This window comes from Dermacentor andersoni, chromosome 7 (genome assembly GCF_023375885.2).
Source record: "Dermacentor andersoni chromosome 7, qqDerAnde1_hic_scaffold, whole genome shotgun sequence".
In the NCBI taxonomy this organism is placed as follows: Eukaryota; Metazoa; Arthropoda; class Arachnida; order Ixodida; family Ixodidae; genus Dermacentor; species Dermacentor andersoni.
In genome coordinates, this window is record NC_092820.1 from 74544079 (window position 1) to 74570587 (window position 26509).

The following is a 26509-nucleotide window of genomic DNA, read 5'->3' on the forward strand; positions in this document are numbered from 1 at the left end:
TACCACATCGCCATCGGCATTTCAAAATGGCCGCCTCATACGCGCTTCGAGCCTAGCTGCCGTAGAGTTCTCCACGTGCTGTAGTACGAGTACTTAGGCAATGCTTCCTTTGGCTTAGGCTAATGCTCCGTCCGTCTTCTCGTTTCCTGCATTTGCTCTATCAGCATGGAAGTGCCGACTGCAAAGACATGCCGAGTTCATCATGGTGCCACAATTAAAAGGAAATCGATCAAATGTGGAGAGACGGACAGAAATCGGGCCGCATCACGGCCGTTTGAAGTTCCCGAAACTTGTGTGCAGGACTGACGCAAACAGGAGAGGATTTCTACACCAGCGGATGCTGCGCATGGCGCTGCCGCAAGGCCCCTATATTGAAAGCGATCTGCGACGGAGACAAGAGTCTACGCGTGTAAATATATATATATATATATATATACACTAAAAGCTCGTTAATTCGAATTCCGTGGGGATGCTATGAAAATTCGAATTATACAAAATTCGAACTAATGAAAGTCAGAGAAAAAAATCGCTCGGTTAAGGCGCGTATATAGTCTGACGTGGCATGAGCACGCGCGCACACGCTACATCACATTAGCGTGAACAACGTCTATACTTCGAAGCTCTGGCGCAGCCAACGTAACCGGACGCGGCCAGAGCGGTCCGACGCGCCCGATGTCGAGATGGCTCTTGCTCCATCCGCGCGTTCGTCGCGCTGACTGGGGCGGAGAAAAAAAAGAAGTCACCGTCTCGCGCGAAAAGCGAAGCATCGATTGCGATAGAAAATTAGTAGATAGCTATACGAAGTAAGAATAATAGTTTTATCGACCGTATAAACTTGTAAGCATTTGCTTACTAACTAAATTAACAAGCACTGTGTCACGCGCGCACAGGTGAGCATGAACGTATCTCGCTCGATGACCGCGGAAACTCGCTGAAAAACGCTGGAGTGAGGGCACACAGCAGTAGCAGCGAGCGAATTGACGTTCGTACAGCCCTCGCTTTAACGCGAACGAAACGTAGAAAGCACATCGCATATGAAGCTACCGGCAATACGCGCACTCTGCAAACACCGCAGATCGCTTTGAAGACGAGGCCCACGCGGGCGCGCACTTTGGCCACGTCGCAGATCGCTTTCAAGATGCGGCGGCCGCATGGCCGCGCCGTAAGCAGCAGCCGCCTCAGCCGCCGAAGATCGTCCCCCGGTCCCTCCCTCGCCTCACCCCCCTGCCTCGCGCGCGACAAGAGAGGGCGCGCTCCGCCCCACTTTCCCCTCTGGCGCACGCGAGATTGAGCCGCGTTCGCCGGCTCACCCTCGCACGCTCGTACGCAAAGAACATGGCGCGCGGCGAGGGTGTTATCGTCCTTGCCGCTGATCGAAAAAGCAAAGCTGCGCGACCCGCGCGGCGACGCCTGCGTGCTCCCGCGCACTAGCACTCTCCCCATCCACGATGATGCGGAGTTCGAATTATCGGTGGCGGTGCGAATTTCAGTGTGAATTAGCGGGATGTGTTACATATTGCTTTCAATACATTGTGGGACGGACCGCGGCAACTAATTCGAATTATCCGAAATTTCGAATTAACGAGTAGTGAATTAACGAGCTTTTACTGTATGTGTGTGTATATATATATATATATATATATATATATATATATATATATAGCTATATTCTAGGCGCACCGCTCTGTGTTCTCGTCGCTAACTTCGCATCGAAGCGAGAGGTTGCACAAAGGTCAATTCCCTTGTTCCTGCTACCACATTTCCTCCCTCCAGCGTTTTTATTAGTTTCCGTGGTCACTGAGTGAGATGTGTTCATGTTAGCTACCGTGCATGTCACACCATGCTTGTTCATTTAGTTAGTAAGCAAACATTTGAAAGTTTATACGGCCGAGAAAACTACTATCCTTACTTTTCGTATAGCTGTCTACTAATTTGCTATCGTAATCGATGCTTCGCCTTTCGGGCGAAACTGTGATTTTTCTTATTTATCACAACCTTAGTGCATTGGGAGCAAATCTTTTTTCTTCCAAATAAGAGAAAGTTGTATTTCTGTATGAAAGAATGAGGTGCGCGGTACTGTGAAGGGCTTTTCCTTTATTTTTTTTAGGTCACGGCAAACGAGTGCACGTTGCAATAGAGGGCGCTTTTTCCCCTTTTTCTTTTTTGTCACAGAAAACAGGTGCACGCTGCAATCGAGGGCGCGTTAGAATTGAGTAAATGCGTTATGTGCACATAGTCCCTCCCTATGAAATGAGGCCTCAAGGTGAAGCTCGCACGCAGTGCGATCGGTGTTGAGGGGCTTATCAGGTCTGCACAGATTTCTCTCTCACATATCCAGTCTTGCACCCAGGCGCATACCAGTGATTTGTGTGGAGTTTCTTTTTCTCGTTTGAGTCACAAATGTGCGGCAGAGTTCGCACGTGCACATGCACACATATTACAAGTCGGAACACGGCAACTTGCTTCAAGAGTACGCAAGGCCTACACCACTGCTACTTTCTCCAAAAAAGAAGAGACACTGGTATGCAAGGGACGCCCGCTTCAGTCACGCCACTCGACAGTTCTAGTACGCTCTAGCGGTGCTGTAAATCTCGGACGACATGGCTGACCCCACTCAGTACCAGCAGCCGCCATCAGATGGCACCCTCATATTAAAAAACAATACTGCAAGAAGACACGGACATTCGCCATGGAAAAGAAAAAAGAAATGTCCCAGTTTCGCAAGAAAGGTAAACCATTGATGGCGATAGCAATGAGACAATTACACGAAGTAAGGTTCATATCTTCATGGGTGTCACGCACGCTCAGGTAAAGATCTTACTCGATGACCAAGAACACTCGCTGTCAACAATGCTTTGCACCGTGTTTCGGAATCTTGACATTATGTGACCACCAACCCTAGAAGCACGGGAGCAAAATGCGCATCAAGGCACCAACCACATTGGTTTGGCCTCTGCACTTGCCGAAGATTAACTCCAAGATACGGTGCGTGGCCCACGTATGGACAGCCACGGGCAGCTACAGCGAGGGTAGAAGACACGCATGTGCTAGGGAGAGAGGGTGGATAGGCGCGCGCTTCTGGAGCCCCCCCACCCCCCTTAGCTGGTGCTTAATCACATTACTGCACGCTCGCCTCTTCCCCACCACCCTTGTGCTAAGTTATTGTCAGCATTCATGTTTCTCCAAAGGCTCTGAGCGGCTGCGTGCCTCACGCCCTCCACAAGTTGTTATGTAACAAGAGGCGCAGCAGCATACTGCATCCCAGTGTGCGTGCTTTGACTGAGTTTTTGCCACTCTAACTTCTCCTGCAGAAGAACGCTTGCAAATAATTTTTTAATCGGCCAACATTTTCATAGTTTTCTAGCTAGATTCACCAGCCATACAGGTCACAAGTACAGACGAGTGCAAATGTCTAGAGCACAGCTGTGTAATGTGAAGTTATATTAATGCATGAAGCTAATACAGGTACACATAGGCAGTACCACCTGATTTCAGCCTTTGCACCTAGGGCTGTGAAAAAAAAAATTTAGCGGCACCTCTGGTCCTTTAACTTTTGCACTCAGCTGTACATGCTTGACATGGCCGAAAACTTCGTTAAATCGAAAGTGCGTCACAAAATTACTTCGCTAAGTGGTGAAAAAAAAATAATACATGGTTTTCAATGAAACCAAAATTGGTAAATTAAAGCAATTTGTCACAGTACGAAATTCGTTAAACAGAGGTTTGTTATGTTAAGGTTTGACTGCATTCCCTACTGACTTCTGTGTTCACTGTTTTCTGAAAAGAACTTACCTATTAAATGGCCTAGGTCCGTCATACCGGTTGAAAGGGTGCCGTGGTGGTGGAGGAGGTCTGCTCCAAGGAGGAGGGTTGCCCCGTCCGCCGTAGCCCATGAAGGGGGCCCCCCCTCTACCATACGGGCCCATCGGAAAACGAGGGGGCCCATTCCAGTTCCTGTTCATTTCGTAGTCACCGTCGTTGCCAGGCTTTTCTACCGGTGACGAGTCCCCTTCAAATGAGCTGTCCTTGGAGGAAGGGTTGCGAGCGTCGTCTCGTGATCTCCGACAGAGCGTTGGCTCGCTGCTGTCTCGTTGAACAGACGCCCTCTTGCTTGGCTTGGCTCTAGATCCGGCAGATGGCCAGCTCACTCTTCTTGACGGCTCCTTTTGCTGCTGAAAGCGAAGCTTGTCGTGAAGTTGACCACTAGACTGCCAGGAAATATAAGGGCACAACTAAAGCATTCTGCCAGTATTAGCCTACGAAGCAAAAGACATGGAAGAAAAAAATTGTGCAGAATCCATCAATAATGTTTGTCAATGTAAGCGAATAGCCGAACGCTTCCAGAAGACTATTCACTTTTGGTGATGCACTTCATGGCAAATATTTGTTATAATGGGGATATCTAGGTGGCCACTTGTTTCATTGTATAATTCCACACAGGACCAAGCGGTTAAGCTGCACACTCATAGCAGTAGCATAGGTGGCTTTACATACAGGCCAGTTTGTCATTTTGTATGGTCTCTAGCGGTGCAAGCACTGCCGCATGACGCTATTGCCGTCCTCCTCTCCCGCCGGAGTCTTCTAACACAGCTGCCACATGGGGAGACGGTGGCAGTTAAGAGAAAAGGGTTGTCCCAGCTGAACACTGCGCTACGGCACCCAAACCTTCAGACGCCACGAAGCTCACACGTGACAGCAAGTGCATCTCGAAGAGCTAGTTGGTGTTCGCCGGAAAATGCGCTCCGCAACTCGTGTGCCTGGCAGTATGGGTACAGTGCATTGGCAGGCTAGTTGGTGCGAATCCATGAATACTTTGTTTAGCACAAAACAACAAACGTTGTTTTGCGCTAAACAGAGTATTCATGGCAGTATGGGCCCTGTCCATCAGCAGCTCACAGTGCATGCCACAGTGATCGCTCGAGCTCGCTTAAATTCTAGAATGTGCAACAGCGTTCACATTGTGCAAGCAATCGGATTAGACAAGACTCTTTCGCTACAGAAGCGCAACAACGTTAAAAAAATTTTCTGACACAGTTGGCACGTCTTGTACCGAGTGACAAGTCGATATGAGTGGCAATCCAGTGAAAAACAGTCACCATCGAAAAGCAAAACATCCTACGCCTGATAATGTAAAGGCAGCGAACGTGGTAAACTTACGGTGTCTTTGTAGTCCTGTGAATTGGTATCCTTTGACCTTTGGGACCCTTGGTTGCCGTATCTAGTCTTTCGATCGCAGTTCTCGAGGACCTGCTTAGTGCTCTTTTTGGCGGTGGCCCCACTTTTTGTCAGCTTTTTGACCTGTTTTCCCTTGGAAAGTGGAGTCTTTTTGTTGGCTTTGGACACACCCTTTGCTCTTTCGCTCTGTCTTAGGCTTGGTTTAGGCTTGGCTCTGGATGCTTCTTCCCTTGCCAGACTAAACAGAGGCAAACAGAAGAAGGGTAAGAAACAAACACAGTCGACGGTTTCACATGAAAGGAACATTACAGAAATAACACCAGGTCCACTGTGGCTATTGTCTTCCACAGTGCTACTACAACAGATTTAGTGAGACCTAAGATTCTAATTTTTATATAAAGCAATTAAACTGCGACACAATGGCATTAAACATAGCCCCATTTTATGAGAACAGGTCACAAACGACAGCGAGAACTGTAATGCCACAAACGCTGCGAGTGCGGGCAAGGAACTCTGCTGCTGGTTCTTGCCATTACGATCCCTGTGTCTGCCGTGCTGCTCAAGAACAATGCATGCTATTACCGGCATGAATGCATGCCAGCACGCTGTTCAACATGTTTTATTTGTCCTTTCCATTTGCTGTCATGTTCCCATAAAACAATGCGCAGCTGATCGGGAACCTACGTGGTGACTGCTGGAGCACGAGGTGACCTCGCAGGCTCACATGCTACCATGGATAGTTTGATGCGCACGACAAATTCTGGCCCACATTTCTGACTACACTCCGACAGTCATTTGTAAATTCTTTGTCAAAGCCCTCACAGTGTACATTAAAATACACTGTCAAAGAAAACAGCGCCCAATATGGGGCACTCACTTTACTGGTGCACTAGCTGCAAGTGCAAGTTATATGAACGCATTGCATAGGTGCATAGAAAGGTGCCGAAGCCACTAACCACAAGTCGGCTGCTGCAATGTCAGATGACTGTACACTTACCAGAAAGAACAACTCCTAGCTACTAAGCCACGCTTGTGCACTTCCTACACCATCCTAGGAAAGCGCGAGGTCTAACAAACTTTGGCATGTATTGACCACGTCAGGTCAAGGACGTGCTGCAACATTTCTGCATTTCTGTCCTGCATCCATATTACATTTGGCATTCCTTTTGTCAGACAGGAACGTGAGGGCCACACCAAAAGAAAACATTTGCCATTATTAGCGTCTTTCTTCTTTTTCTGCACAACAACAAAAAAAAAGAGTTGTTGTGCTCATCTTATAATACAGTCAACTTCTATTAATTCGACCCTGAGGGGACTGACGAAATTGATCGAATTATCCGGCGGTTGAAGGACACAAGATGCAGCAGAAATGCAAGAACACATTGCTGGTTCATTTGGCACTATTTGCCCGATTCTAACATACTTCTGAATCAAACATGTGTATGCTTTCTAGGTGTCAAACGTACAAAAGTAACACAGAGAGCACATTAAAGCTCCTAAACAAACTGTAAATCTAACATGGTCTCAATTTTTTAGAATAGCGGCCGGTGTCCTAAAGTCAGCCTCGCTGCAATAAAGCCATGTTGTGCAGAAAAGCATACGAACTTTTCAAAGGAGGTTTCGGTTTCCCATCAAAAAAACAATTTTCCCAAGGAAAAAGCAACAAAGGAAGCGTTTGAATCAGGTGAATACCCCAATTACACATTATGAGCTACCATTGTTGCTTGAAAATCTTTCTAGCGTAGGCTAAAAATAGGTCTTTTCGGTGGGAGATTACATTCGTTTAATGCATTAACTGTTCCCAAAGCTTTGCCGAGACATGCTGCCACTAAAGGGGTCGCATACACGCTGACTGGCCACGTTCGAATTATCTGGTGAAGGCTAATTTTAGGATCAAAATAACGAAAGTTTGTGCCCATAGAAATGCCTGTGCGCCAACTGAGAGCTGCGGTCGGGGTTGAATTAACAAAGAATCAAATTAAGAGGGGTCAAATGAACAGAAGTCTACTGTATCTGACAAAGAAACCCAACGCCGAGTGTATGACCTCCGAAAAAAAAACCCGAGAGTGAAATAGTTAAAGACCTCCGGCGCAACTACACACATTTGTACACAAAACAGCAATTAGCTCCAAAAGTTGCCTGGGACAAGTACCGCATTCTGAATATACTGCCATGTGGAAGGGTTCCCTAGGAAACCAGCTTACAGCTTCCTGTGGGACCTTATGGCATTGCTAGAGCTAACAAAATGTTTGATTGATTCACTGATTGCATTAAAGACCTCAGAGCAACACAGTTACAGGAGTTATGACAGCCATTGTGCAGTGACTGAGGGTACAAATTCCGACTTGGTAAATAGGGTAATCTAGGGGAAATAGGGAAACTGAGCAACCTGGTAGATATTCACGTCGAAACTTCAGTGCAAAAACTTGACAAGGACCAACAGAAGGCCTCACTTGTACTATGCGGACATCTTTTCGTCCTCGTCTACTTTTCGTCTTGAAGTTCTAACAGAAATGACTTTGACTTCGGGTTTTAGAGCGCTGCTCTCAGGCGGCCGTTTCTTAGCGAGCATCGGCATTGTAGCTCGGAGTAACCCAGCGAATGAACACATCGAAAGAAGGAAGCGAACGCAGAGCACAGCGGGGGATGAAAGACACGAGGAGGAAAGCAGAGAGGAGCGTGGCAGTGGAACCGTGAGGCGAAAAGCAGAGGAGGGTATGGCAAAAAGTGTGAGAAGAAAAGCGTAGTGCAGCGACAATGGCTAGGAGATGGCGCCAGAGTAGTGCGCGCCCTCTGGGAGGTCTGTCAGTAGCAGCTGCTGTGAATCGCGCCCATGCGTCACCCACGTGCTAGCGAGGCAGTCGCACCGCACTTCGCTCCATTTGCAACGTGCCGCATGAGACAGATTGTCCGTGCCAGCCACTAAATCAAAAAATGAAAACACACATGGAGGTGCGCTCACATTTCACATTAGGGAGTATTGTAATCATCGGTGAGTGAAACAACTTTATTAATGAAACCAGCGGATTGAGGCCTAGGCCTAGGCTGCGCCAGGGGTGAAAGAGAGACCCTGTCTGCCAGCCACCTCTCGAGCTCACTGGATGGCCCATAGTTGGTCTTGCTGATCAGTGCGGCTTTCCACCCCACCCCAAGCTGTTCTGAGGAGGCTGCATTTTTGTCCTGTACATGTGCGCACTCCCATAAAATCTGTTCTAGGGTGGTGTGTTCTGTCCTACATAGCTTACACAAGTCATCTGGGTACAGTTCAGGGTAGATTCGATGCAGGTGCACCAGGTTGGGGAAGGTTTTGGTTTGAAGTTGCCTCCAGTCAACCGCCTGAGATCTGTCTAATTTGGAGCTAGGACGTGGGAATCTGCACCTTGACTTTTGGTAGAAGTAGGTGACATCAGAGAATCTGAACATTCTGTCTCTCTCCTTCCAGGTTTCCCCTCCCGTTCCTTCGGGGGAAGCTTCTTCGCGAGAGTGGTGAGACCTCGTGTGACGCAGTGGGCTTCCTTGTTGAGACTGGGAGCTGTGGACTCGCAGGAGGTGTAGGCTGGAAACCAAATGATGCATCTCTCTTGGAATTCCTCGGATGATATGAGCTGGGCTTTCCTGTGGAGTATGTCAGCGGCCTCAGGTGATTTTCTTCCCTACGCGTAGTTTCCTATGGCCAACTGCGAGTCGCAGATGATGTACCTACATTTGAGTGAAATTATGGCCCGAGCGATAGTCACCTTTTCTGCAATTTCAGTGTTATAAGAGCACATTGAACACATGCTTATGTACTCGTGCTCGGAGTTTATTATTCAGGCGATGTAGGATTAGTTTCTCAGGTACTCCGCTGTGCCCACGAACAACGCCTCCTTGTCTCAACTGTCGGTGATTTATTTTTATTTTCCCAACTGCTTTCGAGCCCATGGTGGGTTCTTTTCGCGTGTTGGGTTCAGTGGACATCTCATGCTACATGAAAGTTGCTTCTTCATTGTTGCTGTCTCCCAGTTTAGAATTCATAAATACTTAATAAACCACTTTCCCGTTACATAATTATAAGCGTGTGACACATAGACTCAGAAAGAATGAGAAGGACGATACAAACAGTGAATATAAACTGAGGCAAGGTGGATGGCGTGGTGATAAAAAAGTGTAACTTTTGAAGGGATGCTAATGACAAACACCAAGTTAGTTTAGGCTGAAAAGTGTTAGTTTAAAACAGCATTTTTGTCAATTTAACTGTAATAGGTTGATTAGCAGAGAAGAAAATAAAGCCCAAAATTTTTTCTAATTTTGCGCTTGTATTTTGGCGGAAGCCGCATTTGAACCATGAAGACAGTTACAGCCGCAGCGGAACAAGACCTCCTCTTTATTCAGAAGCGTGTATATATACACTGGTGCCACTGGCGGCGTGTAAGGGCAAACAGAAACTGATACACTACAAGAATGAGGTAAGTAATAGTTAGTAGATTAGTACTATTATACAGATATAGAGCATTTACAAAAATTTACAAATATCTGCAACCATACATGGCATGTGCTCTTCACTATACTACTGTATAGAACAACTATACAGCATGGCCTAGAACAAGCAATGCAAGAAAAAAAAAAAAAAAAAAAAAAAACGCTCACAGAGACACGCAACTGTCTGCACACAGTTCATGCAGCACTCAAGTTCTCTGGCACTGCACCCGTCTGCACCTAGCACGCAAGCTACATGTGGTCCCAGTGTCGATCTGGAGGCCTGTTCCTCAGTGGTTGGACCTGACGTTGAAGCACAGGGTCCTCCGACACAGCTGGCGCTGGAGCTCGTAGCGTGGGCGTAGCTGCTGAGGCTTCGGGTCGAGCTGTTGAGGTATAATCGTTGCGTTGCTGAGATGCCAACGACGGAGTCGCAGGTTCGAAAACAGCATTATGCTGTAGATTCCATGTGGCTGAAGCAGCAGGTACCCTGGATAGCTTCGACGCGTTTCAGGTTAGTCCATCACCAAGCCGAAATGATGATGGACCTTGCTGATAGACTACCTTCCTCAGGTGGCTAGATGTGAGGTCTCCCTTAACTGATATTCCAGGTTTCTTAATTCTAACGTAATCACCAACCGACAGTGTTGTCTTCTTCACAGCCCTGCGACGATCTGTGTACTCTTTGGTGTAGTCTTGGTTGCTCTTAACTAGTTGGCGTAGACGATGAAGTGTGCAAACAGGATCGCTGAAGAAAGCTGGTGATGGGTGACTCACAATGTCAAGACGTGTTCTCGGCCGCCATCCATGTAGGAGAACAGAGGGTGCAACTCCCGCAGTGGCATGTGGCATGCAGCGATATATACCCAAATACTCGGTTACTGCTTGGCAAAGCAGACACTGCTCCAGCATGGCGACCTGCACAAAATTCTTGAAGACTCGGTTAAACCGCTCAACAAGTCTGTTCGCTTGGGGGTAGTAAACGGAGGAGTGCACAAGGCGGATGGCGTGATCTATGAGGAACTCAATGAACTCCATAGATGAGAACTGGGGCCCATCGTCGCAGACCACCATGTCCAGATAGCCTTCGCGGCAGAACACAGAAAGCAAAAAGTTTACGACGGTGCGGGATGATACTTCAACTGCAGAATTGAACATCTGGCCATTTGGAAAAACAGTTGATGAGCGTAATGGCGTATCTAGTCATCTGGTTCTCTCTCTGTAGGGCCGACGATGTCAACGACAAGCTTCTGCCATGGACACTCTGGCCATAGAGTTTCATACAATAATTACTAGAGGGAACTCTGGCGCTAATGTCTACAGGGCTGCAACAAGAACGGTTGTGCCAGCATGGGAATTATGGGAAGTACATAGATTTGCCTAAACTTTGTCTTTCTGGCTTCAAACGGCCTCGTAACTTTGTAAACTCGTCATTTTCAACAATGTACTGCGTAATAAATAAATCAATCAATAAATGAATAAACAAACAAACAAACATCATTAAGATTGTCCGGCGGCAGGATTCGAACACAGGAATTCTAGCACAGAAGCCTGATAGTGAAACCATTAAGCCACGGACGCATGTATCGACAAGCGAATGAAACGCCCTTATGAATTTATCCTGGGCTTGCCAGTGCCTTGAGACGCTTGGCGCGTTTCGATTTGGCCACTTGAACAAGCTCAATCATTGCAACTAATAGCAATTGTGCGTGTTCGCGGCGTCTTCTGCACTTCGAAGTGCATAGATTGCACTGAAATTTACAACACTAAGATTTGTATAGCGTAATATACAATGCCACAAGAACGTTTGAATCTACAAGCACGAAGATCAGCCAAATTCATGTACTTCCCATCATTCCCATGGTGGCGTAATGACTGCAGCGCCAGAGTTCTCTCTAGTAAGTATTGTAGGAAACTCTATGGCTCTGGCAGGGGTACTGGCTGCAAGAAAATAGCAGCAGTCTTGGCACTTTTGTCAGCCATCTGGCATATGCTGCAGTTCTGGATGGAAAGCTCCACTTGCCTGTCCATGCCTGGCCACCAGAACCGTCCTCGTAGCCGAGCATTTTGTTTGAACTATACCAGGGTGAGCTTCATGGGCAGCAGGGATTACCTGTGGTGTGAGAGACAAGGGAATGACGATTCGTTTGCCGAGCAGGAGCAGGTTGTCAACGACGGACAATTCTTCACATACCAAGAAGAAAGGCTGAAGTGCAACCGAGAGTGTCTTATGTGCAGGCCAAGATGTGGCGACATAGATCTTCACTTGTTCTAACATGCAGTCTTCACGAAGGGCCTGTTGAAACTGCTCTTTGGTGAGGCACGGTAACTCAACAAAGGACACAGCCTCAACAAATGAGACATTTTCCTGTGGAGATGGAACTGGAAGGCGGGAAAGGGCATCCGCCACCTGATTTTCAGACCACTTCCAATACTCTACTGTATAATTGTAGCGAAGCAGCGGTTCCAACCAGCGTGCAATGCGAAGGGGGCGGCGCCCAGTGCCTTGAGAAGAGAGCAGCGAGACCAAAGCTTGGTGGTCCGTGCGCAACGTGAAATGCCGTCCCCACAAGTACGCATGCCAATGATCACAGTCCCAAACACATGACAGCACTTCACGCTCTCCCTTCTTCATCATCATCATCATCATCATCATCATCATCATCAGCCTGGTTACGCCCACTGCAGGGCAAAGGCCTCTCCCATACTTCAACAACCCTGGTCACGTACTAATTGTGGCCATATCGTCCCTGCAAACGTCGTAATGTAATCCGCCCACCTACCTTTCTGCCGCCCCCTGCTACGCTTCCCTTCCCTTGGAATCCAGTCCGGAACCCTTAATGACCATCGGTTATCTTCCCTCCTCATTACATGTCCTGCCCATGCCCATTTCTTTTTCTTGATTTCAACTAAGATGTCATTAACTCGCGTTTGTTCCCTCCGCCAATCTGCTCTTTTCTTATCCATTAACGTTACACCCACCATCCTTCTTTCCATAGCTCATTGCGTCGTCCTCAATTTAAGTAGAACCCTTTTCGTAAGCCTCCAGGTTTCTGCCCCGTAGGTGAGTACTGGTAAGACACAGCTATTATACACTTTTCTCTTGAGGGATAATGGCAGCCTGCTGTTCATGATCTGAGAATGCCTGCCAAACGCACCCCAGCCCATTCTTATTCTGATTATTTCCGTCTCATGATCCGGATCCGCTGTCACTACCTGCCCTAAGTAGATGTATTCCCTTACCACTTCCAGTGCCTGGCTACCTATCGTAAACTGCTGTTCTCTTCAGAGACTGTGAAACATTACTTTAGTTTTCTGCAGATTAATTTTTAGACCAACTTTTCTGCTTTGCCTCTCCAGGTCAATCAGCATGCATTGCAATTGGTCCCCTGAGTTACTAAGCAAGGCAATATCGTCAGCTAATCGCAAGTTACTAAGGTATTCTCGATTAACTTTTATCCCCAATTTTCCCCAACCCAGGTCTCTGAATACCTCCTGTAAACACGCTGTGAATAGCATTGGAGAGATCGTATCTCCCTGCCTGACACCTTTCTTTATTGGGATTTTGTTGCTTTCTTTATGGAGGACTACGGTGGCTGTGGAGCCGCTATAGATATCGTTCAGTATTTTTACATACGGCTCGTCTACACCCTGATTCCGTAATGCCTGCATGACTGCTGAGGTTTCGACTGAATCAAACGCTTTCTCGTAATCAATGAAAGCTATATATAAGGGTTGGTTATATTCCGCACATTTCTCTATCACCTGATTGATTGTGTGAATATGGTCTATTGTTGAGTAGCCTTTACGGAATCCTGCGTGGTCCTTTGCTTGACAGAAGTCCAAGGTGTTCCTGATTCTATTTGGGATTACCTTAGTAAATATTTTGTAGGCAACTGACATTAAGCTGATCGGTCTATAATTTTTCAAGTTTTTGGCGTCCCCTTTCTTATGTATTAGGATTATGTTAGCGTTCTTCCAAGATTCCGGTACGCTCGAGGTCATGAGGCATTGCGTATACAGGGTGGCCAGTTTCTCTAGAACAATCTGCCCACCATCCTTCAACAAATCTGCTGTTACCTGATCCTCCCCAGCTGCCTTCCCCCTTTGCATAGCTCCCAAGGCTCTCTCTATTTCTTCCGGTGTTACCTGTGGGATTTCGAATTCCTCTAGACTATTCTCTCTTCCATTATCGTCGTGGGTGCCACTGGTACTGTATAAATCTCTATAGAACTCCTCTACCACGCTCTTCCACTCCGTATTTATTCTCTGCAGGTGAAAGTGTGCGTGAAGCAAAGGCAACAGTTCGCAGCCTGTGGCCATCCACCTGCTGAAGAACAGCACCCAGTCTGTGGCCGGACGCGTCAGTGGACACTACAACCGGAAGGGACGCATCAAACATGCGCAGAACTTTGCTGGAAGAGCGCAGAAACTTCACCTGGGCGAAACCGGCGTCTAGAGCATCATTCCAAATGAATGGCTGGTTGTTCCGGAGAAGAGCTCGCATTGGTTCTAACACGTCCGCAAGCGTAGGAACGAACTGGGCATAATGCTCTATCAGTGCGAGGAAATAGCGCAGACTAGTACAATCAGTGGGCGCTGGAGCATTCATAATGGAAGTAATTTTCTCCAACACAGGAGAGATGCTTGCGGTGTGATCCTGTGTCCCGAGAAGGAAAGTTCCTGTACGCCAAATACGCACTTGTCCTTCAACTTGAGCCCTGCTTCCTTAATGCCTCGCAGTACAGCAGTCAGGTTGCCCAAGTGTTCCTGTTCGCTCTTCCCAAAAACAATGATGTAAACAAAGAACAAAACAGCAGAGCATCCTTGAAGGATTTTCGTCATTTTTGAAATGCAGCAGGGGCAGATGCCAACCCGAAGCAGACGCATTTGAAGCGGAAGAGGCCATCGTGAGTTATGAAAGCGGTCAAGTCACGTCTTTCGGGATCGAGCAAAACCCGGTAGTAGGCCGATGTGAGATCTAGCTTCAAAATATGTGTTGCCCCAATGGGACTGTGGAGAAGTTCTTTGGTGTGTGGAAGAGAGAAGCTATCTGTCACGTCAGCTTTGTTAGGCTCTCGTAAGTCGACACAAACACAAATGCCTCCATCCTTCTTTTGAACAACAACAATCGGAGACACCCATTTTGAAGCGTTAATGCGCTCTATCGTGCCCAACTGCTCTAGCCAACGAAGTTCCTCAGATACCTGAGCTTGGAGAGAAAGAGGAAGGTGGCGAAGTTTTGCTACAATGGGCGGAATCGAGAGCCTTACTTTGACACAATGCACAAACCCATTGGCTAGCCCGAGGGTGGAGTTGAAAAGACATGCAAATTCACTGCGCAACTGTGCTGGAAGATGTGCAGATGAAACTGGTTCGTGAAATGGAACTTGTACGTTTGTAGCACTGTTAGTTGACGTAGTAGTCTCGGAGCAGAGGAGGGACGAGCCATTAATCTGGAAGTCAAGAGCCATAATGGCGTCGACATCCAGAAGTGATGTGTCTTGCGAGACAACATAGAACAGAATGGACGCTTTGTATGTGACTTTCGAAAGAAAGCATCCTCGCACCGGGATAGGCTTTTTCGAATAATCTAACAGGTTCGCACGGGGTGCAGACAGCAGCACTTGTCCTGCAAGATGTTTATCAAAAAGATCACCCGCTAGAATGGAGACTGAAGATCCCGAGTCGACAAGGAATGTTAAAGTCGTGTGACCGACTGCTACCTCGACTAGAATTCTGGTGCGGCCGGATGCGGTCACACATAGAATGCTCACAGCCAGTTTCATTGTCAGTTCATTGACAGTTCATTGTCAGTTTCATTGTTGGGCAATGTCTGGCCACTAAGCTCCCGAACAGCAACGGCCTGTCGCTTCTTGTTGCACACCATGCTGAAGTGACCAATGAGACCACAATGATAGCAACGTTTACCTCAGGCTGGGAAGCGGGGCGATGCGGCATGGTGCTCGCGCAAACCACAATGATAGCAGTGAGAGGATGAGTTGTATGGGCGCAGATACAAGGCAGGTTGGTAGCTGTCGTGCTGCAGGCTAGCCTCGGTACGAGGTGCAGGCAGGGGCATGTTGTTACGCGAAGGAGGGTGGCGGGTTCCAGTGTCATACCGTAACCCTAGTACATCAGTGTGCCATACAGATTTAAAGTATTTCTATGCAGTTTGACTGTTGCAACTCCGTAAATGTTCTGAAAACTTGCAGAATTCAGTCCTCAGCTCTTGTAGAACACAGTGAATCCCATCTTTGTGAAGAAGAGATCAAATAGGCCCGAGCAGGCACCGTCAAAATTCACGGTGTCACAGCAACCTGGTGCAGGAACTTCAAGGCAACATTGCCTCCGGTTTTTCAATCTTGCGTTATTTCTAGGTTACCAAGTGTCTTCTCGTGACAAGAGTGGCTTTTTTGGTATTGCAGAAAGGCCATTTACTGATTGGACTGAAGTGATTTTTCTCCTTAGTGGCCCTTTCAGTAGGTAGTCGGCATTCAAACTGTCCTCCTCGTTGTTCGTGTTTTCTTCTGTCAAAATACGTACGGATTTGTCACACTGGTTGAACATGTTTGTCCTGTCGGACCTCAGCCATTGCTAGTTGCTTTTTTTTTCTTCTGCGAACCCACAACCTCATACCCTACTGCCAAGTCATGTTTGTTCATTGTTCTAGCTCTGCTTAAGGTGTGCAATCGCACCACAGCTCCAACATGATGCGCAGTATTATGGCCCTAAAAGTACTCAAGAGAAAAGTTATTTGAGTTCTATTAGTAAATTACCCTTCTACAATACCTATATTATGGGGTTTTACGTGCCAAAACCACTTTCTGATTATGAGGCACGTGGGGGACTCCAGAAATTTCGACCACCTGAGGTTCTTTGACACGCACCTAAATCTAAGTACACGGGTGTTTTCGCATTTCGCCCCCATCGAAATGTGGCCGCCGTGGCTGGGATTCGATCCTGTGACCTCGTGCTCAGCAGCCTAACACCATAGCCACCTAGCAACCACGGCGGGTACCCTTCTACAATACCAAGAATGGCGCTATTGCCATGAGGAAAAAGGCTCAGTAGGCCAGCAAATACACAAGAACGAAAGACGGGTGGCAATGCCGCCTTGCAAAATCTAAACCAGCTTGTCATGACATCACAAATTTTGATTCCGTCTACTTGTGGCCATCTTAATTTTTTTATCAGTAAAATAGGCTGCAGTGTGTTTTAAACGAGCCAATGTAGCAAGCCTCAAGCACTTTTACGGAACCCCAACAGCCTAAATACGGAAAAATAATTTGAATTATGTGATGTAATATTGATGTACCAGCGCTAAGAAATTGGTGCAAAATTTAGAAAGTTGAACTTTGTTTGTCTTCTAATAACCAATCAATTATCAAGAAATTAATGAAAAATATAGTTTTGAAAACTGCTTTATCAGTCTAAATTGGTGCATTGTTTTCTCCTTATTGTGCCTATAAGCCCGCCAAGTAGAACTGTGCCTCTTGAACATTCTCTAAGACGGGGGCCCAAGGGTGGCATCAAAATTCAGTAGTGCTTTATGAAGGTGACAAATACGTGTTAGTGGAAACTGTAGATGAGGTTCTCAGAGAAGGGGAGTAGATGCCAAAGGTTGCCCAAGGAAGAAAGAGAAAAATGACCGCTTTTCAGATCGGCCGGGCAATCACCCACGTTTCCTTGTACATCTCAACCGCCCGGCGATGCTTGCGGCCACAAAGGTGGGCAGCAAAGTTCTGCAGTGGCCCTGCCTTTTTCTTGCAGAGGTTGCAGATGTGACACCAAGTCCTGAAACATGAATGCGCACTATGTAGTTGCAGCGAAGATAGTGGCCTCAGCAATGCCACAAGCTGCGCTACCAAGTAAAATCGGAATTTGAATACGACAACTTGTCCTCACACATTAAGGGCAACATGCGAAAGAAGTATGTGATTACATCGAGCTAGGCAAAGTAACCTGGCGGATTTCAGCTTTATCCTATGCTATAGCTGTCTCATGGGCCAAAGCCTATATTAGAAATGGACAGTTTGAGATTGTCCATGCATACATGTCACACTCGACAGAATAACGGGGGACCGAAAATAAAGTTACGAATAGCCACAGTGGCACTGCATTGAAGTGGAGCTTTTAATCAAAGAGGAGGACAGAGTGCCACTATTGCTGCGAGCAACAGTATTCTACTTAGCTGCTTGTGTAAAATGTCCATGTGCAGCCTTTTTTTTTTTTCTGTTTCCTTAAACAGGAAATGTTGTGTAACACACAAATGCTTCAAACACATTGCTGTTGGACAAAGCATCCCAAGATGTCACTATTAGCATTATTACTGCCATCCATATTTTAATAACCCTGTATGTTGCAAAGCTCAAACTCTCCAATACCAGGCATCCATCATACCATTTCCATAAAATAAAATCTCCCCCATTTTGTACTCGCATTTGAGTTGCCTCACCACTATTATAGTTACAAGACTAGTGGTTGGGTTTTACAGTTGCGAAGGAGAGATATATGTGAGAAAACCATTTTTGCCATTAATAAGGAAACCATTGTATAAAGCTTGACATGCTGGTAGTTTTGCTTTCCTCTTCACGAAGCTGTCATTCACTTTTATGCAGCCTTTTAAGTGTTTTTCTTTGTGTGGCATGCAGCAGCAAAATATGCGATTTTTTACACAACGGCATCATTATCATCATCAGCCTATTTTTATGTCCGCTGCCCCCCCCAGGATGAAAGCCTCTCCCAGCGATCTCCTATCCCTATCTTGCACTAGCTGATTTTGACTTGTGGCGACAAATTTCGTAACTTCATCACCCGTGTCCTTGATTGCACTTTCCTTGACCTGGCACCAATTCTATAACTCTAGTGGTCACCCGATCATATGCCCTACGCGTTACATGGCCTGCGCAGCGCAATTTTTTTCTCTTAATGTCAACTAGAATAGTGGCTATACCATGTTTGTTCATATCCACATTGTTCTCTTCCTGTCTCTAAATATTACACCTAACATTTCTCGTTCCACCATTCTTTGCACGGTCCTGAACTTGTTCTCAACTTCTTTCTGAGTGTAGCGCACCAGCATAGTGTACTGCAATGATATAATCTGTGTTCTGCTTTTTTTTTTTTTTTACTGTACTACTCTCGTTTCTCCAAATCGGAGAATGTTGGAAACTCGTAACGACTTCCTCCTGCTCACAGTATGAGCCCATCAGTGAAAAATTCGTCAGTTACTTTTCAGCTCTTGTCATTTTAGGATAGCCTATATATCGATTTTAATAATACCTAGAATGCCAGGCATAAAAAAAAAAGATGGTAAGTTTTTGAAAAATTACGTTGCTAGATGCTTCAAACGACAAGAAAAATGTTGCTGTTTTGAATGAGCTTTTGCTGTGTATATCTAATCCTTAAATCATACCGCTGTTTAATGAGCACACATCGACAAGAGGTCCACCCCACCCTACACACATAGCTTTTTTTGCTTGCGTCTGCCTCCTGCATGTTGAGACAGAGACAGAGAGTAATAAGGTATGTATGAGGTATGTATGAGGTATGTATGAGGTATGAGGTAAGGTATGTGCACAGTTGTATACCTATTCTAACAGCAGGCAGATAGGTTAACCAGGCTGAGCCTGGTTGGCTACCCAGCCCTGGGGAGGGGAGAAAGTGCAGCGAAAGATGAGAACTTGTCCGCTGAAGTCTGTACTGACTGAATCAACCCTTTCACGAGCGGTGGGAAGCATGCTTCTGTGTGTGTACCAAAGTCGGGGGAAAAATAGTTCCCACCACAGAAATGCGTCGTCATCTTACTTTCACAAACATTGCAAAGTGAAATTTTAAAGAGGCACCGGCACCCTCTGTTGCCCGAAAAATGGAGCTACGGTGTGTAATTTCTTTATGGAAGCACCACCCCTCGGGCACATCGTCTCTGTCGTCCTCTGCAAAACTCCGTTTCCAGTGCTTTGAGCTGGTCTCACCAATTCCGCATGAGCGTTTTGTATTAGTTGCAGCTTCAGAAGGTGTGCGAAAGCTTCGGAACACTTTTCTTAGCAACAAAGCAGCATCACCTATTTGGTATTTCTTGGGAGTATGCTTTGTTGTGAATATGTGCCAGAATTACAGCATCATTGAGCATAGAAGAAGATGTGGCACATTTACCAGGGCTGTGCTCCACCATGTTGTGCAAACGCTTGCTTTAGGCAGTAGCACGGAAATTGAAGAACAGTGTTTTAAGTACACTTTTCTTGCTTTTCGAGCCTATTAGCCATGGACAGGCATTTCGGGTGTTCTGTAGTTTCTTTTTAATAATACAAAAATAGTTTATTTTTTTTCTGTGCACTAAATAGGCAGCAGGATGAGTACTCCCCGCTGAAGTATTTCTGCAAATTTACTTGAAACAATCTGAAATTCTGACAGGGGAGCTTTGCAACCAAGTGATAGGGGGAAAAAATGTGCAAGCGGCTGGCCGTGCAGAAGTTTGCCCTTGAAGTACTTTTGAAGTTCTAGAAAAAATTTTTACATCTAGAAGAATGACATTTAGAAGGTACGAAGGTTGGCATACATTTATTATAGATAATTAATTTGGAACTAAAATTGGTCTCGAAATGGCGGACCTGGTGTCATCAACATTATTGCGATATTGTGATGTAGAGAAATATTTAGCAGCATAATGTAGCAATAAGGCTCGATACAATGATATTGCTCATATCATAAGAAAAAAGAGCTGCACATATTTCTTTGGGCAGTGCTTGTTTGTGTAGATGCAATGATCGCAGGAACAGAATGCGCCAGCCTGTCATGATGTCATGACGCATCCATCTAGTGGGCACTGAAACTGGTTTGAGGAAACAAGTATTCCAGCGGCTTAGTTAGGACACACTTGATAGCAGTGTTTTTTCTATGGTACAGAGGGCTAAAACCTACGACTGCCAGCCATCCCAAATTTCACAAAGGCAATCCCAACTTTTCAGTAAGTATCCTAAGTACCGACTTGATTGTGCCAGAACAGCTAAATGTCTTGACCTTTGCTTTTTACTGAATAAAAATTAATAAACTTGATTTCGTTTTCATAAAGGCTGACAGCTTGTTCACACATCATTCTCTTTTGTCTTCTATTCCACTGTCACAAACATGAAGGTGGTTTCATATTTGTTCTAATTCTAGTGCTGCTGTAGGCCCAAACCATTCACAATGCATCTATCTGTGTTGGTAGCCATGTTGTCTAGGCAAATATACTGCACCTTTTTTGTTGTAAGTCACGACACTGTAGGTCCAAAGAAAAAAAAAATTGTGCGACTTTGTTGCACATACGAGCTGGTAGATGCTGGCACTGACAGGGTCGGTGGTCACCAGCCACCACCTCCCCTAGATCCAACTTCATCCCCTTGAGATTTGGGAACGCTGCTTGAACCTTCATTTACCAGAAAGAAATTACACACCGAAAATTTCAAGTCAGTAATCTAAGCTGACAATGAAGCTGATTGGGAGGCAATCAATTCCGCAATGAGAATATGAAGCTCTCGACACTCTGCTGCAGCAGGTGACAACTGTTCATCGTATTGTGCCCATGCTTCGCTGTGTTTTTCCAGCGCCAGGTGCGACTGTCCTTCTGATTATGGTAAACAACGGACTGATCTCATCACGCTCAAAGCGGATGTACACCTGCTCTGTAAGTATTATGATAGCAAGCATTATGAGACTGGTATTAGTTAAACCAATTTTGTATGTGATTTATCAGATATTTATTGGTCTGATAGAAGTTTATATTCGCCTAGTACAAATTTCTTTTATTAGGTTCTTGTCAGTCCATTAGGAATGTGAATTTGGCATATATTAGTTAACAAGTAATTTGGTTTGTGCCCATACAATGCAATAGTACTTGCTCATACGCTAATAGAAAACACATATTAGATTCACTGTCAATGAATTATGATTGTTACAGATAAAGCTTTATGGCCTTGTGAGTAGTAGTAGCAGACTAATAGTTTACAATACATTTGCATTGGAATTTGTATCAGAATTTCAATTAAATTGAAGTCAATAGACGAGTAATGTCGCGAAACAGCAGAATAGTTATTAATAACAGCATAATTACAATTTGAGTCTTCAAATAAGAGATCTCTGAAGTTCAGCGTGATCAGCCGAGAGCAGCATTTAGGCTTTTCGTAAAGTTATAAATCTGCAATTAATATTTACACATTTGTCTTGAACCACTGGCACTACTTTGTGACCCAAATTTTGCTTGCCTATATACAGCAGGCATGATTGAAAGCGTGAAATCGTGGGTGTAAGTGATTGAAGTGAATTGTCATTGCAAGTTTGCCGTTGTGTGTATAGGTGCACATGAGAAAGCCACTTGACCTAGTAGAGTGCATAACCATTAAGAAAACAGATTTGTACAATTGGCAAGCCGAGCAGTGTGCTTGAGTGGGCTATGGGCCATCAACAAGTAAACGAACTATTCATTCTCTTTATTAGAAGTTATTAGCCTACTAATAGGCTGTTAGTTGTTGATAACCTTACAAACTACTAGTATTTCTAAAGGATCTTTTGCCAGGTAGTCACGGTCACTTTCACACTGAAAACGTTGAGCGGATTGATCAATTAATGGGCTTCAATATCTCAAAGCAACATGAAAGCTACGAGAGATGCCACAGCAGAGGCTTCCGGATTAATTTGGCCAGCTAGGTTTTTATAATGTGCATTGTCCAAAGTTCAGCGGACGAGTGTCTTTGCATATCATCGAAATGTGGCTCCTATGTCTGAGGATTCGAATCTGTGACTCTGTGCTCAGAGGCCATTGGCACTGGGCAACTGTGGAGTATAGCCTTGAGAGGGGTGCCTGGGGCACCTACATTGAGTCTTGCTAGTGGGTTCGATTTATGAATTCATTTTACATCTTCTTGTCCTCACCTACTCGGCACAGGGTTTAAGACTTTTGTTACTATGGGAAAAGTGACCATTTTCCAGGGGTTAATAATAATAATAATAATAATAATAATAATAATAATAATAATAATAATAATAATAAATAGGCCCAATTAAGTACACTTTAACATGTAATGAAGCATTATAAGTTTCAGAAAAGTAATTGGTGCTTCCAAATACTTATTAAAAGTTTTTTTAGAATATAAGTAATTAACAGAAATTTGCTAAGCCTAGAAATTTGTGGTCACATAATAATAAAGTTATTTAAAATCAATATAATGACAGAAAAAAAAAAGAAATTGTGAATTTCCCAGATAAATGTTCCAAGACCACTTTCTCAAATGCATCAATACACAACTGTTCTTTTGGTACAAAACACGGAGAGGTCGGTATTTTCAGTGCCTGCGTCATGCACTGAAGCTGTTCCTGTACTATGTGAGACAAAAATTCATTTTTTGTTCAACTTCATGCTCCGGGTGGCACATATTGCAATATGTGTTAAAGTTCTGGCACTCGTTTTCGAGTAACAATGCATTTGTGACCTTCTCTATTAGGTCACACCAAGCTGCTGGACAGGCTGGATTCTGAACAACTGGCCGAAGTTGGCGCTGCTCTGAAACTGCTTTAAACATTGTGAAAATGCTTAGTTCTGCATATTTGATGTGTGGCCAACCTGCTGGAGTGGCACTGGGGAGAAATAAAACCTTCAGGGAAGAAACCCAAGGTCGATCCAAATAGGCCACGAAGCTTTGGGCAAAAAGCGGTTTAGTACAAATTGTCACCACCATCAGCAAGGGTGGTTATGGGAGCAGCGATTGAAGCGCGACTATCTTTGGAGAGAATAAACATTGGGAAAGAAAAAAGCGTTTTTAATTCACACGAGACACAAATTCATTCAATGAATATAATATTCCTGGTCAATCTTATATATTCGTGACGAGTTAAAAAAATACAAGTTTATTTCATTTTATTATTATTAATAAATATGTTTCTTTTCAGCGCCCATCGTTAAAGGGGGCGTTGACGCCGCTATCACTCGCAATGCAATGCAGCTTTTGAAATGTGCAGAAAGGCGTGCCTGTAAAGTTCACCTGTTGAAATACGCCCCCCTCACACGTCGTACTTTCTTGCTTGTCGAGGTTTGTCTGAATTTGGGGACGTAGGTAGCTTCATCACTTCTGTACCTGTTCAGTCAAAAATAGCGAGTTATGACTGCCAGATAATTGTGTAGTTGTTTTCATGCGACTGCGCTGGCCGACGGGCTTGGCATCCGACGATAGGATCAGCACTCTACACCTAAAGCTTTCGTCGGCCTCCAAAGAAAGTATGTTCTGTGCAGGGGTGCGATTTCGACAACCGTACAGCTGGCCTTTTCCTGCATCCTTTCCGCGCTGAAAGCTCGAAACGTCCATCAAGTCGAATGGTGGGGCATTTGAATATATAGCTCCAAAGGCAAGCAAACAACACAAATTTCGCGCCTTCGAAAACAGAATGATGTCACTTTTGTTTTTAACGGATATGGCATCAGATTATTTTTTCTTCCGACCTAAGTGTTCCCTCCACATACAGATGGTGCTAAGCTCCATGAACCGCCGATGAACCGCCATGTTTTGAACGCAGGGCACCTGTGGGAGCTTCGCTACTAGGTGTATTTACCATGCGAAACCTATGCTTAGTGGGAGACAGCTGCCAGCCTTCTCTTCTAATTATCATCCTTCAGCTCGGCGAGATGTACATCTGACAACGTAATGTTGTCCTCTGACCTAAATCCCAGTACTTCGATAACAAAGATTCTGTGTTGATGCACTGCAAATCATGAGGCGCATAAGCTTTTTTTTCATGAGCGGCAGGAAGGAAAGTTTCGACACATGTGCACGCTTCTACTAACCGTTGCATAAAAGATTAGTTTTGCTGCAGAGACAGAACCAACACACATTTTTCAAGCCCTTCTTCTGGGCTACCCACAGGATAAGCGTTATGCATCTGAGCAACTATCTCAACCTGTTGAAATTAGGGAATGAAATCGTCGGTCACCGATGATCAAACCGAAGAGGTGTGGTATGAGTTGAGCCAGCTTATCACTGGCAGGAAGCATCACAGGATGATTATAAAGCTAACCAACTAGCAACTGTAGTTGCCATTAAGTCCGCAAACGGCTACCACTACTGACATCCCATGTAACGCTGGCGACGCCTCGGTAATCACCATGAGATGGGTCATGTGCACTGCCGACTGCTACAGCCCACCTCACAAACTACCATGGCTCCCCTGCACCCCTAAAATTATGCAGGTTCCTAAGCATGTCTTGGCACACGTGAGGTGTGAGAAGCGTGAAAGATTGCTGCCCACAGACCGAATGAAGTAGCACCGTAAACTTTGCATGCCCCGATTTCATTCATTCTGCCATTTAGTGCAATCAGAGCCCTGCATTTGCATGTATCACCGCACGATAGCCCAACAAGGTCTGCGTGTGGTATAGAATGCCAATCACCCCCCTCTCAAGACTTGCTTAATCTCTGCTTATGTGTATATTACATTGTTTGGTTACACCCCCCCCCCCCCCCCCCCATTTCAACTCACAGTAAATGGACAGCTAATGTGAACTGGTGCACTTAACCATGGTATGTGCACAGCTGGACGCCTTTTATAACAGGTGTGAGTTAGATTTTGGGCAATTCAAGCAGAAGCTATGTACCTTGTCTGCTAGGGGCCTGCCCTTAGAAAGGAGACAAGTGACCTTCTCCAGGCAAATTTCCAAGTTTAGTTTTGGCTGGTTGAGACGTAACTGCTATAAAGTGTTGCAGGGGCCTTTTTAGAGACTCCATGCTTGCCAATTACAGTAATTACAGTGAACCACATATTCCACACAGCTGCCTGCTACACAAGAGGGCATTGAGAGGTGCGTATCTCCAATGCTGGTTATAAGTGAAGATTTGGAATTAAGAGTGTGGTGCCGAGTCAGCTGAAGACCAGGTCCTGACACAAGCTACAGAGGACATGGCACTTACGACTGAGACTGCTCGTCAACTCTTGTGTGGTGCTCCAACGAGAAACTATGCTGAAACTGCTCCTGCAAGAGATAGGACGCAAATGCATCTGTCCACGTTTGCAAAGTGGCAGGTCAAATGACTTCTGTGATCAGTAGTACAGTTGAAACTTGACTTAATGAAGTGATGACCATGCTCAAATTATTTCGTTAAATCGGTAAGTTCGGAAAATCGACTAAGGCCATTTTTGGTCCTTCAAAATCTAAAAATGTGACGTTGTGACACTAAAAAGGTACCACGGCATTGCATTTGGTGCTAACCCATGCCTGCGCGTGTAAAGAGTCCATTAGAGCGGCCCAGCTACTGCCGCCCATAGGACTATCGGGTACGTAAGAACGCTAATGACTGCCGAGTCCGTTATTCCGTGCATAGGCGCGGTATGCAGCCTCGTCAAAATAAAGCCAGGGCCATGACTAGGCTGCCTAGATGTTTTAACCGTTAGAGTGCGTGCTCGAAGAAAAACCCGCTTGTGCCAAAATAAGAAAGAAATCACAGCTTTATTTCTGGAAAAGCTTCGTTAAATTGGGTTTAATGCAAGCTAGTTTCATTAATTCAGGTTGATGACAACATTGAACCTTATGGGTACTTACTGTGGAATGGTAATTTCTACGTTAGTTCTAGTTTTAACTGCACTTTGAAAGTACATTGCAAGCCAGATTCTTTGGCTCTTACAACGCATCTGGCATTGACAATCACAACTTCACGCGGACTTGGTTCACAGATTCTCTGTCATCTTTTATTTAATACCTGATTACGTGCTATTATATTAATCATATTTTTCAGTCACGTGTATGCCGTCTGTCAAGTGAATGCTCTCTAATTATGTGAAATTGATTATGCATGCATTACCCGCTCCTGTTGAATCACGAAGGTTGAGGGTGTCTCACGCTGCAGCTTTTACCTCT

At 45.3% G+C, this 26509-nt stretch overlaps 1 protein-coding gene across 6 annotated transcripts in view; it reads right to left on the reverse strand.

Annotated features, from left to right (window-relative positions):
- LOC126534280 (uncharacterized) overlaps positions 1 to 26509 on the reverse strand; it is a 91071-nt gene that overhangs the window by 63031 nt on the left and 1531 nt on the right. Inside the window, exons 2-5 of one of the 6 annotated variants that reach the window (XM_050181548.3) lie at positions 25566 to 25627; positions 17314 to 17427; positions 5158 to 5413; positions 3793 to 4169 (exon numbers count right to left, since the gene is read on the reverse strand). In XM_050181548.3, coding sequence (XP_050037505.1) covers positions 3793 to 4169; positions 5158 to 5413; positions 17314 to 17427; positions 25566 to 25627 — 809 coding nt within the window. Of the gene's footprint in view, positions 1 to 3792; positions 4209 to 5157; positions 5414 to 17309; positions 17428 to 25565; positions 25628 to 26509 lie in introns of those variants that run through there. The other 5 variants (XM_050181547.3, XM_055072788.2, XM_055072789.2 and 2 more) reach the window with 5 other exon arrangements.